Here is a 13,794-nt window from a genome sequence, read left to right on the forward strand (position 1 = left end):
CCGTCTCTGTGCGCCCTCGCCCCGTGCCTATCCGCCGCCTCCATCTCTGCTGTCTGCAACGAGCGGGACGGGCGGTGACGGCGCGGCGCCGGTGGTGTCGGTGGATTGTCGCAGCGGTGGGCGCGGTGGTGCTGCGTGCCAGGGCCGCGACGGAGGAGGTGTGTGTGTGTGTGTGTATTTTTCGTCTTTTTTGTGTTTTTTTTCGTTGTCAATCGGTGTTCTACCTGTTGCTGTGATGGGCGCATATGCGAGCAGCGTCTTAGGAGACAATCCAGTGATGTGGCTCATGCGGGATACATGTTATGGGTCACGCGTAGGTGCGCGAGCGCTCCGGTGAAATTGGATCTCGTACAGTATGTGTGTTGTTATCGATTTTTTTTGTGACGACTGGAACACGCTGAGGGGAGGTTTGGCATTTAGCGAATGCCACCGGCATCAGTTATGGTGATTCCACGCGGATTCGCAAGTGTTGTGGATACGAGGCTGTGTGCGCGCACACAGCACGGGCGTATAGCTTACGCGTGTCTCCTGGGCTTTCTCTGAGCACAACCTGCGCTGCCCCTCCTCATGTTCACTCTGAAGAGAAATGGGCGTTATGCTGTCTGTAGTCGCGAAAGCCTTCTACTTCCCTCCCTCTACATCTTATCGGTGATGAGGGGTCGCACTCACCTCTCTCGTGTTTTCGCCAGGATCGTTCTCACAGCGTACCAAGTGCCACACAACTCTCTTTGTTTGGACGAAGCGCAGACAACAGCACCCCTGTCACGCGCTCCTTTCTTCTACCCCCCCCTCCTCCCCCACCTCCTCCCTCTCTCCTCCGTGCAGCCCTCTCTCCCATTTCTCGCTGTTCGCGCCCTGTCTGGGGCTTCGCTTCGGTCTTTTCTCATCAAGTTATGCGGCGGACGAGAGCGCAAGAGGGATCGTCTTTGCGCGTGTGTCCGTCGAGGCTCGGGTGCGTGCCACCATCATACTTCCCCCCACCCCATCCCACCCCCCCCCAAACACACACATCTCCACAGCATCCCTCAACATATTCGACGAAGAGGATCGGGAGAAGAAGGGAAAACATACCAGAGTTGTGTGCTTCTCTATTTTCTATTTGCGATGCCGGACGATCGCCGTCGCTCCTCCCGCACGGACGGTGCGCTCGTCGCGCACCGTCCGGACGACTCCGCGTCGCCGGTGGAGCGACGGATGAGGGTTGATCCGCGCACCCATACGAAGTCCTTGTACCAGCGCGGCCCCGATGGCAGCGAGATGTACGCGTCCTACTATAACTCCAACGACGACCCTACCTTTCAGGAGCGCTTTAACCGGCACAACAACGGCAATGCCTTTGTGCAGAGCGCGCAGTTCACATATGTGTCGCACGGATGTGGCGGGGGTCGCAATCCCGGCGTCGTGAAGGAGCGCCAGCGTCCAGTCGTGGTCGAGGAGCCAGTGGGCGCGGACAAGCACGAGGCGAGCACGGACAGTGGTAACAATGCCAACGTGTACGCCAATCACAGGGATAAGGAGAAGCGTCGAACGTCGAAACAGGATCCCATCGTTGAAGAGCCCGACGGTGAAAACGACTACAATGACGCTGATTCGCGAGCCCACCGCCGCAGCGGCAAGAAAGGCGAGCGCAGCTCACATCCAGACGCCCTAGAGTTCTGGAGGGATCCGTGGGGTATGGAGTCGATGATGGCGGAGATGATGCAGCCACCGCTGGGATTTGGGGACGCGTTCCCCTTCACCTCTCGGCGTGCGCCAGCGCAGGGTAGACAGAAGTCGCCGTCGGCCTCGGACGAATCGAAGTGGCAGCTCAGCCCCTACAGCCGCGGCGGGGTGATGGGCGGTCCGTTCACGGGAGATTTCTTTGGCACCGGCGGGCCCGAGAGTCCGTTTCGCATGATGGAGGCAATGCAATACCACATGCATAAGCAGCGCGCCGCCATGTTCGGCGGCGTCGATCCCTTTGCGCGTTTTATGTAGGGTGAGAGAACAACCATCAGAGAGATGCGAGTGCGCGCGCATGCGACATCCCTGCCGACGTCTCTGCCGCCCACCTCGCTCCCGGCGGCCTCGTTACCTTCACGTCTTGGCTGAGCTCTCTCGCTGCTCTTTACTTTTCTTTCTTTTTTTTTCTTCGACCCCTCCCCTCCCTCGAACGTGTGCGTGCGTGCGTGCGTGTGTGTGTGTGTGCTTCTGGCAACCCAAAGAACTCTGCATTTTGCCTACGTCACGAAGAAGCAGCAGAGACACACGCCTTTCTTTCCCTCGGCGTGGATGCCCCTCGTGTCCTGAGGGGCGGCCTTCGCTCTCGTAGCGGCGGTCTGTTCGAGAGAGTGAGGGAGAGAGCTATGCGCAAGAGGGCAAAAAACTATATATATATATATATACATATAGCAACCGGTCAAGCTGATCACACCATAGACATACACAGACGCAGACACAGACGGCCACGTCTCGTTTCTCTCACAGGCGGCATGATGCTATCCACGGTATCTTTGGGTTTGCTCGTGTTGCCCTCGGGCCCGCCGCTACCGGGAGCGTATGCTTATGGATGTGCATATATGTATCTTCTCTTGTCCACGCGGGCAACTCTTGTGCGTGCGTGCGTGTGTGTGTGTGTGTGTGTGCGCGCACGTGCTGAAGGATCGGGTTGTGGTCCTTTCCATCCTGTCCTGTTCTCTTTGTCTTTCTTATTGTTGCTCGCCTTCCCTCCCTTGTCCATCCTCTCCGCTGTGCTTGCCTCTACTAGGCGGAAGACGGAAGAAACGAAACAGATACAATATATATATATATATGGTTTTGTTTACATGGGAGAGACGCGTGGGGGAGGGATAGAAGGGAACGATGTGTCTGCTGTACGTGCTCCTCCCGCCCTTCTGCCTCTCCCTCTCTCACTCTGCCCTCTGTGTGTGTGTGTGTGTGTGTGTGTCTTCCTGCGCTTCGCTCGCCACGATGGAAGCATGGGCATAACCGAAGCCGCGAGGTGTGAAGGTGTGTGTGTCTCGTGAACGATGCGGATGCGACGCACCACCCTCAGGGATGACGAGGCGGCACCGCAGGGAGACTACACCAACGAGAGAACATATATATTTATTTACGTATAGCACTGACTGCGGAGGTCGTCAGCTCCTTCGCTTTACAACCACGGCTATTTATGAGCACGTGAAGGGATGGGTTGGAGATGAGGAGGGAGAGAGAGGCGTGCTGCTGTGTGCTTTAGTGACGCACGAGTAGGGGTGAAGAAGGTGATAGTGGCGACGTCGTGGTAAGACAGCGCCGCTGTATACCGCACGGGCTGCTGGCGGTGATCCTTCGTTTCCCCCATCTCTCTCCTGCGAATGGTACACACGACCCAGCGGCCTCCGAAACGCGTTCTCACTCTCTTTGTTTTTTTTTCCAGTTTCTTTCGAAGGTTCGCCAACCTTAGCGGCATGTGTGGGACAGTGAAAGAGTGGGGGAGGGGGTGGGCGAGAAGGGGGCTTCATGTGGTGGCGAGGCTTTTGCTTTTGGATGTTGATGCATCCACCCTTCGCGCACACACACACACACACGCGCGCCCAAGCACACAGAAAGGAGAAAGAAACACACAAGCCACCCCGCCCCTCCCCGCCGTCGTTCACGCGCTACACTACCGCCACTTGTCGTCCAGCCCCTACGCTTCTCTTTGTTCTTTCCCCTCCTCTCTCCACCCCACCCCCGGCCACCAACAACTGTGGTTCGCCTGGCACACTTCTGCGCTGCTCTCGCTTCATCTCCTGCGCGCGCGTGTGCCGTGTGCTTGTGTCCTCCTATTGGGAAGCCAAAGACAGTCCCTCAAGCGAAAAAAAAAAAGAAATCGAGTGCCCTGCGCGGTCGCAGCCGGCACGGATGATGCGCGGCGGCCGCTTCTCGGGCCACCCGAACTACAGCGGAATGCGCGCACACGGATGATTCGAGCCCCCCTCACCCCACCCTGTGCTACACATGCAAAAGCACGCCGACCAACGCACCCCACACCCCACCCACCCACCCACCCGCACCCCTCACCTCGCCATCCCGATCCGACCACGCCGCCGACGGGGCTGGGGACTGCCACCCAGCCCACCCCCATCCCTGGCCCGCCGCCAAGGGGCCGGGCCGGGCGGAGCGGCTGGGCCCGCGCGCAAGCCGAGGTGCGCCCGCACAGGAAACCGCGCCCGGCGGCGATGCCCGCAAAGGGCAGGAGAAAGCCACGCAGGAGGCAGGAGGGATGGGCGACGCAACGGCAAGCAGGAGGGGAGCAACCGGCGGGCCAAACCGCGGTGGCAGCGAAACGCCCCCACCGGACACCCCTGGCCAACCCCAACGTCGATGCGAAAAGCGCACGGGGCGTGTGTGCCGCCGGTGAGCACATGCTGTCACCGAGTGAGGGGGAAGAGGCACAGATTTGCGCTGGCGAGTCTGTCCTGCACAGACCACAGGCAAGCACGCACACGCATCACCGTTGGCCCTCTCCCTACACGCACACACAACCAAAATGTGACCCTCGCGTGCTGCCAGTGTGCGCACGTGCGCTCAGCGGCGTCTCGTGGATTGCTCTTCGTGGTCCATCTTGCTCCTCACTGTGCGTTCAGTCAGCACCCTTACTATGATTAGAACTTACATTACGGAGTAGGCGGAGGGACAAGCACTCGAATCGAACCTACACAAAGACAAGCAACCATGCCGCATCGAATCCCAAGAAAGCGCGACAGCACACCAGCGATACGAGGCGCACTGCCATCCCTGTCTCTCCCTCTCTTCGCACCCCTGATGCGAATGATGCCCTCGTCGTGCATGACACATGCAGGGCGAGCGGGAGTGGGGGCGAGACAGAGCGAGCGACAGACGAAGAAGAGGGAAACACACACGTGCGCGTGAGGCAAAATAGGAAAGCAACAAGAGGGGGAGGGGAGAGGGGGGCGGCGGAACCAGCGAAGCAGCCAACGAGAGAAGCATGAAGAGGAAATCGGGGTGACGCATAAAAGAAGAAGGAAGGAGGGAGGGAAAAGAAAGAGAAAGCGTACAAGACACCGCCGCAGGACAAGAGAGTGAAGGGCAGAGATCCACACGAGCCTGCGAAAACGCAACGAGCGAAAATGTGCCACGCCTGTATATGCATGTGCGTCTTTTCACGTGCGTGGGGCGTGCGTGGGTGTGCGAGGGGGGAGGGGTTAGGGGGGCGTGAGCGGAGGGCAGACGTGGATGAGTAAGCGAAGACAGCAGAACGTTATGGAAAGGGCGCGCGCCGACGCGTGAACGGGAGTGGCTGCTGCGGAAGCATGTGAGTCCGGGCTGAGTGCGTGTGCACTGCTACTCGAACGGCTCGACGAACAACGGAAAAGGGGGAGGGGAGAGAGAAGGAGACGGCTACCACGATGGGCCCAGTTGGGCGGCGCAGCAGCGACGCAGGAGCGCGGGGTGTCGGTGAGCGCGCATGGCTGAGGGAAAAGGGAACGAATCTGTCGGCCGACTCAAGGTCTCCCGCACGCACGCGCCCTCCACGTAGGTGCAGCCTTCCTTTGTCCGCACCTCTACCGTCCCCGAGCGGCTGCGCTTCGCCATTGTCGAGGTATCTGCCTTGGGCCTAAATATGCTGCGGCTCCGACATGGTGAGGCCGCGATCCACCCTCGTTCTCCCGGCATGTTGGGCGCGGCCCTGCACCGGGTCGTGCGGCGGCTCCATGGACTCTAATGCCGTCGATGGCTTCGCGTGCGCGTCGTAGCTGACCGAATCCTCCAGCCGTGAGCCGGAGGCGATGTTGCTTCCACCGTCCGAGCTCATGGAAGTGAGAGTACTCTGCTGGGCCTCGTAATGGGCGTCTATAGCCTCCTGAGCATCCTCGTGTGTCTCGTCCCCGGCGCCATCGCGCTTGGCATGATCGGCCTGCTTCGAACGCGTCTTGGAGTGGTCGGCGAACGGCATTTTTGCGTTCGCGACCGCCTCGAGGATCAGCGTGTTCTGGAGGCTGTTGTACTCGTTGTTGAGCGGATACACCTCCGCCATCGCTGGCAGCACGCGGTCCATCGAGGCCACGAGCTGCTGCAGATACTCGTGATTCAGCACGAGGTAGCGGTGGATGATCTGCGCGGCGGCGTGGTCGTTCACCTCCATCAGCATACCGAAGGTTTTGTTGAACTTGTCGCGTCGCTTGATGTACTCCTTCCACGCCTCGTCGCGCTTCTCGGTGTATTTCTTGTGGTCCTTGCTGTCGCAGAACGGCTTTCCTTTCTTCGTGTAGTGCTTCTCAACCTTCTCTACTTCGGCCTTGTACTTGTTGTAGCGCTCCAGTGCCTCGATGCGCTTGTGGCGGTACTCGTTGATGCTCTTAAGGTGCTCCAGAACAGGGAGGAGGCGGTTATGGACGTCGCGGTGAATGCCGGCGTTGTACGACTGGTACGGCGCGCCCTCGTTGATGCGGCGCGCCTCCTCAGCGAAGGTCTTTGCCAGGCGGCGCACCTGCGAGTTGGCTTCGTCCGGCATGCGTGTGCTCGCGACGGAGGCGGCGTAGTCCGCCGTCGCGGCGCCGGCGTTTGGCTGCGACATGTACTGCACATCCGCTTCAGTCGGATAGGGGTTCGGCTCTTCGGCCTCCCCTGGGCCGGGCACGGGGTTGTTGTTGGTGAGGGTCAGCTCCGTGAAGGCCTGCCCGACAGCCTCGTACGCGCTCGCGATTTCCTTCATTGCCATCATGCCCTGCCTTACCGCGTGGTCGAAGTGGTCGACGGCGTGCTGCAGGCGCCGCATATCGTTCACGCGACGCTCAAAGTCATAGTCGCGGTACGCCGTCATGTTGGTATTCTCCGAGTCGAAGTGCTTCGTCAGGTCGGCGCGAAGCTTCTGCATGGATGTAGGAACGCGAAGAGAGAGAGAGAGGAAGGCGGTGCAGCTGTGTGCACGCACGTATGGGTGACTGACTGTGTGTGTGTGTGTGTGTGTGTGCGTGTGCGTGTGCGTGTGCGTCTGCACGCGCGCGAGAAAGAGAAGGGGGTGGGTGGGTGATGCGGTACGCGTGCTTGCGTACCGCAAGAGCGCTAGAACGGGGAGGGAGGGGGGGGCAAGGGCAAGATTTGGTAACGCTACGCAGGGCAGGACGAGGACACGCTGAAGGAGCAGGAGAGGTGGTCGAAAAGCAGATGTGGAGTGGAAGAGGCACACACACACACACACACAGCACGCCCGCAACTGGAACGCCCCGCGAGCAGACGCGCGCACGCAGGCGTGACAGATGCGGTGGGAGAGAGAAGGACAACAGTAGCAAAGTAAACTGAAGAGCGAGCAAGAGAGCGCGCGTGGAATACGATGATAACGACGAAGTGGGCAGGCAAGGAAGAAACAGAAAGAGAGGCGGGGGACGGGAAGGCGAGAAGGTGAGTGGTGGATAGTAGTAGTACTACTTCTCTGCTTCCCCGCATGCAACGCACATCATAATCGCCAAGAGAGGAAGAAGTTGACCGTGTAGGAAAGCGGAGAGGGGAAGGGGGCGATGTTGTCGCGAGCCGCCAGGACATATGTGAGGAGAGTGAGAGCGAGCGTGCGAGCGTAATCAGTAGCAGCCAGTGATATCCCAAAGGAGGCAAAGACAGACAGAAAGAGCGACAGAACGGGAGGGAGCGAGAAGAAGTGGTGAGGAGGGGCGCTGGCGAAAATACACGAGAGCAAGCGGTGATGCGATGCGAACCATGGTTCGCGAGTTTTGAGCGCTGAAGGGAGTGTCAGAGAGAGTGGCCGGCGGCACGCATTCGAAAGACAATGGAGAAGAGGAAGACGTGCCGCCGCCGCTAAGGATAGGCACAAAGTCTCGTGCACGGTCTTGCGGACTGCGGTCCCCGCGCACGCAGGCTGCGGAGGCCGCCGCCGCCCTCCTGCCTCCGGTTTAGCCGTCCTTGGGGGGAGGAAGACGTAGAGTCCTTCTCTCGCGAGCGCAGGCACTCACGTGGTCCCGCGCTGAGAGGCACCTGCGCACACTACCACGCAACCAGATATACATGCATATCCCATGACGCATTCCTGGCACAGTCATGTGTACGCACCTGTGCGTCCCCGATCCATCTTTATTTTCCATAAGTCACGACAGTTTCGTTATAGTTGCTTGGGCTAGAGGGAGAGGGAGGGAGGCGCCTGCCCTTCCCGCTCTCGCTCTCTCCCTCCACGCTGTCCCTTGTCGTTTTCAGCAGCGCGTCACCACCAGGCGTACACAGCCCCACCCCTCTTAACCAGCCAGCCCACTCGGCACCCTCCCACTGTGCCGGCGGAACGGCACCGAACACGACTATGACACCGAGACGTGATGAGGAAGGCATGGCTACACATGCGCTCGTGTCCTCCAGCAAGCCAGAGAAGACGAGGATGTGTGAGCTGAGGGGGAGAGCAGCAGAGGGAGTCGAATGGGGTAGAGCGCAGCGATACATGCGCCGCACTGTGCACGCAACAACTGAGACAGTACTGCGAACCCCTGCCGCCTGCCAACCCCCTTCTCTTCCCTTCTCAGCGTCTCTCGTGGAGGTGACGAAGGCGTCCGCCCTCTTCTACACGTCACCGTTTCTGTGAACGCTGGCGCATGCACAGCTCGCAGGTGCACAAGAAGCGGTACTGCTCCAGGAGGTGTCGCGAGCGCGTCTGCAGGTCGTCGCCAAGGCTGCCAAGATCCACGTAAGAGATTGTGATTTCTTCGCCAGCGGCGATGGGTCGAGTCGCTTCGATGCCGATCCAGCCGGCCAGCGACGGCGAGTACGATGTGGAGTACGGCGACTCCGAGGAAGTCGCGACAGCCCGGAAGGCAGCAATGCGCTCGCTGGCTTTTCGACGAGCCGCTTCCTGCGTGCGCTCCTTCGGCAGTGCGGTGTGTGAGGCACCGGTGCGCGCTCCCAGTGCCGCCGCCGCTGCCATGGCGTCCGCCGAGTCGTACAGCATGATGACAGCCGCGTTAGGCACGCAGCTGTGGTTCAGCATGCACACCGTCTGGTGCAGCGACCACCCCGTCGTCTCTTCCGTGTTGTACGGGAAGCCGATACTGTTGCAGCGGGTGCGCAGGAGTGTGTCGCGCAGGTCTGTCCAAGAAATGGGGTAGCGTGGAGGAAAAGGAGCCACAGCTGCACTGCCACGGCAACGGACGCCATCACTGTTGCCACCCCGGCGGATGCCACCGGAGTCGTGCGCGCCGGCCTGATTCGAAAGAGGATCACTTCCCATGTACTTTGCTGATGCTGCGGTGGCGAGGGTGGTGGTGGTGGTGGTGGTGGCTTTCGGCTCCTTCCCGAACGTCGCCACAACGCGGTCACGCGCAAAAACTTCACACAGCTGCATCGACTCCTTCGACTGCACGCTCGCGTTCGTGTCGAGTGTCGCCAGGGCACGCATCATGGCCGTGTCGCCGAGGTACGCACGCGCGCCGTAGTCCAGGCAGAAGCGTAGAAAGTCAGTATCGTTGCCCGGTGCACGGATGGAGGCGGGGAGGGAGGTGTACCACGCACACGATATCGCGTGTGCGCGGAGGAGCGGGTGAAGGTGGAGTCGCTCATCCACGACACTGCCACCTCTTTTGCTCTCTCCGCGTCGCTGCAGCAGGAGGCCGGCCGTTTGGGCCGCGTCCGTGCCGGCAGAGCTCGTCACATCCACGCCGCTGTCCAGCAGCAGCTGAGCCACGCACGGTGCACAGAGCACGAACTGGTCGCAGTTGGGGCAGCAGTAGGGGCGCACCGCGGCGGCGGCGGGTGCGGTGGTCGACGAGGACGATGACGGCGGCGAAGACGACGCGCCAACGGGGGATCGGGAAAGTGTGGCATGCGGTTGCTGATGTGGGTGTTGGTGCTGGTGGTGATGTGCCTTCAGCGGCTCCGCGCACGCGCGAACGTCGGCGACAAGGCACCGGGCGCAGATGTGGCGTGCGAAAGGCGAGTAGAGCACGGCTATGTCCGGCGGGGCGGCGAAGATCGCGTTGCCGGGCTTCAGCTCCATAGTTGCCACGACTCGGCGACCCTTGCGCTTCGCATCCGGGTGCGTCTCCTGCACCGCCATGCGCGGGGCGGCGCCGATGGAGACCTGTGTCGGGTGGACGTAGCTGCTCATTGGAACGGCAGAGTGCACGCTGCTATAAAATGGCAAGAACTGAAAAATGGAGAGAGTGCGTGTGCGTTCTGTTACTGCCCCTTCGTCTGCGCCGTGTCGATTCTCACAATGACAAGAAGTGATGGCCTGTATGCATCTCTGCGGGAAGTGGGGAGCGAAGTGGGGAGCAGTTGAGAGGAGGTCGATGGCGTGAGGGAGCCGATAAAAAGGGTAGCAGGAGGCGCACCGCGAGCAGCGTGGTGGTGCGCCTTCGGGCGGAACGCGAGAGTTTCGTGGGCCAGTGACAAGCCCACCAGCGCGGAAGATGAAGTTAGGAGGAAGTCCAAGACGGAGAAGAAGATGGCAGCGAGAAGGAGAGGGGTAGGTCCAACGTGAAGCATGCGACGCACACGAAATCCACTGTGATGCCGCCCCCATTCTATCCCCCAACCTCGTGAAGTCGTCCTGCCGCCTCCGGTGCGAACCGCTTTAGAGGGTTTACTCATTCATTGCTTCGCTGCGTGTGCGTGTGTGTTGTTGTCGTCGTCGCTGTCTACCCGCCTGTCTGCTTGAGTGGTTTCACTGTACTTTGGCTCGACACCATGATGAACGAACCCAACGAACAGGAGCCGAGCGAAGGTGGACAACACAACAGAGTAAGCCACAGTTTACAAGCACACACGCGCATCCCACCCACACCCTCGTGGCGAGGGGGGAGGGGGGGCGGAGAAGATCCTTCCCTCGTGCTCTCCTGCTTCTTCGTTTATCACCGCCGCTACAGGCCGCGTTATGACGGATGCACCAGAGCAACGCCACGCATACAACGGGAAAACACGCCGCACACATCACCAACACCTAAGCACACACAGAGAGATAGTGGGGGGGGGGGGGTAAGGTGCACGGTATCCTGTTGATACCACGCACGGAGGAGGGGGAAACCCGACCGGCCATCACGGGGTGCCGCAACGCACACAAAAAAAGGGACGACAAGAACAGAAAATAACGAGGTACCGCTCAACATCACCGCACCACGACGACAACGCGCACGAAGGATGCAAGCGCGCCGGCGCTCTATAAAGATGGGGTGCATACACCTATGTGTGTGTGTGTATGTAAAGCCGCGCTCAGGAACAGCACAGCGTGGCCCAAGAAGAGAACGGAGAGGAAGGGCGAAGAAGCAGAGGAAGCAGAGGGGAGGGGCCGAAGCACTGAGCAACAGCCAACGGCACGCGTGTAGGCGCCCCACACAGCCGCACCGCCAAGCACGGCAGCGCAGGGTTTAGCTTTCTTCCTCTCTCTTTCAGAATGCCCCTCCCCACCCACCCCCTTCCTCCTTGCGTTGTCGCACTCGCTCCCGAACACTCTATGGTGTGCCGCTGGGATGCGGCAAAGGCCTTTCATCTTCGCCTCGCCCTCTCTATGCTTACGTGATCACAGTGCAACTTTAAGGGTCGCGGTTCTCCGGCTTGGCGTAGGGCATCCCAAGTACGTCGAACACATCCTGCTCCGACCGCACCTCAACACGCTTGTCCTCCAGCTCGTCCTTCGGGACGCCAAGCTCCTCGCCAGCATTCTTACCGCGAATGCCGATGCGCTCGTACAGCGCACGCGCTTCTTCGGGTGTGCCCAGCTTGAAGAGGCCGTATTCGTTCAGCAAGTAGCCCTTGCTGATGGCGGCCTGGCGCATAATGACGTTGAAGTTCTTGCTTCCCGTGAAGGTGAGCATCGCCGTCGGCACGCTCTTTGTCTCGATGAGACGGATATCCACACGGCGCGCCTTGTACACCTTCGTGTTCTCGCGGCCAGCCTTGTCGCGGACGATGCGGGGCGGCAGCCGGCCCATCCCCATGTACTTGAGGGGCCCCTGCGCCATGGTCGCCTCCAGGTACTTGAGGCTCTCGAGGAACTCCACAAAGTGTCCTAGTACGCCGGTAGCGGCGACCGGCTCGCTCAGCGGCGGCGCGTCGAGCGTGCGTGATAGGATCGCGTCCACATCACCACTGAAGGGGTGGCGACGGCGGTAGCTACCACAGATAAGAATCGAGAAGTCCTTGCCGAGCACCTCCATGCACTTCTCGCGCAGGTAGTTCTCATGCAGCACGCTCTCTTGCATCGGGATCTTTTCGTTGATGTCGTAGAAGTACTTGATGCCGACACGTTGCTGGTCCGTCAACGACGGGATGCTGTCAGCCTTCTGCAGCAGCTCATCCACGGTGAAGATGCCCTCCCGGTCGAAGAGCGCCGCGGCGGCGCGAGGGCCGAAGCCGTGCACCTGTGTTAGCTCCTGGATGGCTTTGAGCTTCGGCTTCGTCTTGCTCTCCAGCTCCTCGAGCTTCCCGGTGGCCATGATCTCTTCCGCTTTTTTCAGCAGCTTCGCGCCGAAGCCGGAGAACGCCTTCAGGTCCTGCGGGGTGTTGAGAGGCTTGTCGAGGTTCGTCTTGAGACTCTCGATGCTGCGGTGGTAGCTGCTCACCTTGTATTTCTCGCCCAGAGCGTTGTTCAAATCCGCCATCTCCTGGAAGATGCGGATGATGTTCTCGCGATGATCGCGACGCAGGAACGTCCGGCGGAGCATTGTCCGTCTGCTTGCAAGGAGGAACCTGAGGACGAAGGGAGGCAAGCAAACACGCACTCGCACAGCCGTGACGAGGCGCGTCCGATCCGTTATGAAGAGCAAGAGCCCGTATCACCGAGGGCCGTGTATGTCCACGGGCGCGTATGGGTGCGTGTGCGTGCCTCTCTCTCTCTCTCTATATATATATATATGTATTCGTACGTGTGTCGGTATCTAGAGCTCGATGGGAACGCGTATGTGCATGTGGCAGGTGCGTGCTTGTCCGTGTGGCTGCTAAAAAGGGAGTGGAGCCAGTCGGCGTATGCCGATGACGCCGCGAACGCGTTGCTCTTCCTGTTCAGGGAGGCTTGTTCCTTCTCTATGAGGGCTGATATACACACGTATATATATATATATATATGTATATACCTACCGGTATGGGTATGCGAGAGTCAGGGGGAGGGGGGCGTACGCAGGCGGATGATGCGCTTAACCTAGGAGATGAGTGCTCTCTGCTGTGCTCGTGCGGCGCCGGCAACGTGGGCAGAGGCAGAGAACGAGTGAGTAGGGCGTCGAAGAGGAAGAGGAAGAGGAAGATTGTGGCCGTTTTCAACGCACATCTGGACAGAGCGCGAAGGCAGTTGCACGAGGTCACGGTGGTCATACGGGGGGAGCTCAGCATCGGTGTTCGGCAACAGTCGAAGTGGCAGCAATGGTGCGGTCAGAGAGAGGGTCTGCGCGAGATATAATAGGGGAGGGAGAGAAGAACAGAGGCGGCAGAGAGCGGTGGTCGTGAGGACGCGAACAAATAGTGAGCGGACTACTCCGATCTGCCCTCGCCCTCCCTCTTTGGTGACGCCTCTGCCAGCGGTAAGCCATCGCGTGGAGGTGTCCTCCCCCCCCCACCACCACCACCCACCCCTGAAAGGCGAGAGAGCGAGGGGGGAGGGGGCAAACACCTACACACAAGTGCACGCACACGCAGGTAATGCTTTGATGTCGGGGCGCACTCCTCTTGCTCCGTGCGCGCAGTCCGCTGGCTCTGTTGCTCTCCTTGTTCCTTCACCTCTGGCCTCTGCCACCACCACCACCACCACCCCCTCACCCAGCCTCCTTCGCCTCGGTGTTGTTCATTCAAACAGAGAGCACAAGCTCACGCAAATGTTATCAGTGAGACGCACGCACGCGAAAAATGCGC

The 13,794-nt window shown here is 60.2% G+C and overlaps 4 protein-coding genes across 4 annotated transcripts; 1 reads left to right on the forward strand and 3 right to left on the reverse strand.

Annotated features, from left to right (window-relative positions):
• Positions 1-1,104: 1,104 nt before the first annotated feature.
• Positions 1,105-1,977, forward strand: LDBPK_080800 (hypothetical protein, unknown function; the record flags this gene model as incomplete). Its single annotated transcript, XM_003858594.1, has 1 exon — positions 1,105-1,977. One exon carries the CDS (start codon positions 1,105-1,107, stop codon positions 1,975-1,977), a length of 873 nt encoding a protein of 290 aa, XP_003858642.1.
• Positions 1,978-5,581: 3,604 nt separating this feature from the next.
• Positions 5,582-6,841, reverse strand: LDBPK_080810 (hypothetical protein, unknown function; the record flags this gene model as incomplete). The annotated part of the gene is made up of 1 exon (XM_003858595.1): positions 5,582-6,841. One exon carries the CDS (start codon positions 6,839-6,841, stop codon positions 5,582-5,584), a length of 1,260 nt encoding a protein of 419 aa, XP_003858643.1.
• A 1,689-nt stretch (positions 6,842-8,530) lies between these two features.
• LDBPK_080820 (hypothetical protein, conserved) lies at positions 8,531-10,063 on the reverse strand (the record flags this gene model as incomplete). Its single annotated transcript, XM_003858596.1, has 1 exon — positions 8,531-10,063. One exon carries the CDS (start codon positions 10,061-10,063, stop codon positions 8,531-8,533), a length of 1,533 nt encoding a protein of 510 aa, XP_003858644.1.
• A 1,423-nt stretch (positions 10,064-11,486) lies between these two features.
• On the reverse strand, positions 11,487-12,617 carry LDBPK_080830 (mitochondrial DNA polymerase beta; the record flags this gene model as incomplete). Its single annotated transcript, XM_003858597.1, has 1 exon — positions 11,487-12,617. One exon carries the CDS (start codon positions 12,615-12,617, stop codon positions 11,487-11,489), a length of 1,131 nt encoding a protein of 376 aa, XP_003858645.1.
• Positions 12,618-13,794: the final 1,177 nt, after the last annotated feature.

Source organism: Leishmania donovani, chromosome 8, assembly GCF_000227135.1.
Source record: "Leishmania donovani BPK282A1 complete genome, chromosome 8".
Classification (NCBI taxonomy): Eukaryota; Euglenozoa; class Kinetoplastea; order Trypanosomatida; family Trypanosomatidae; genus Leishmania; species Leishmania donovani.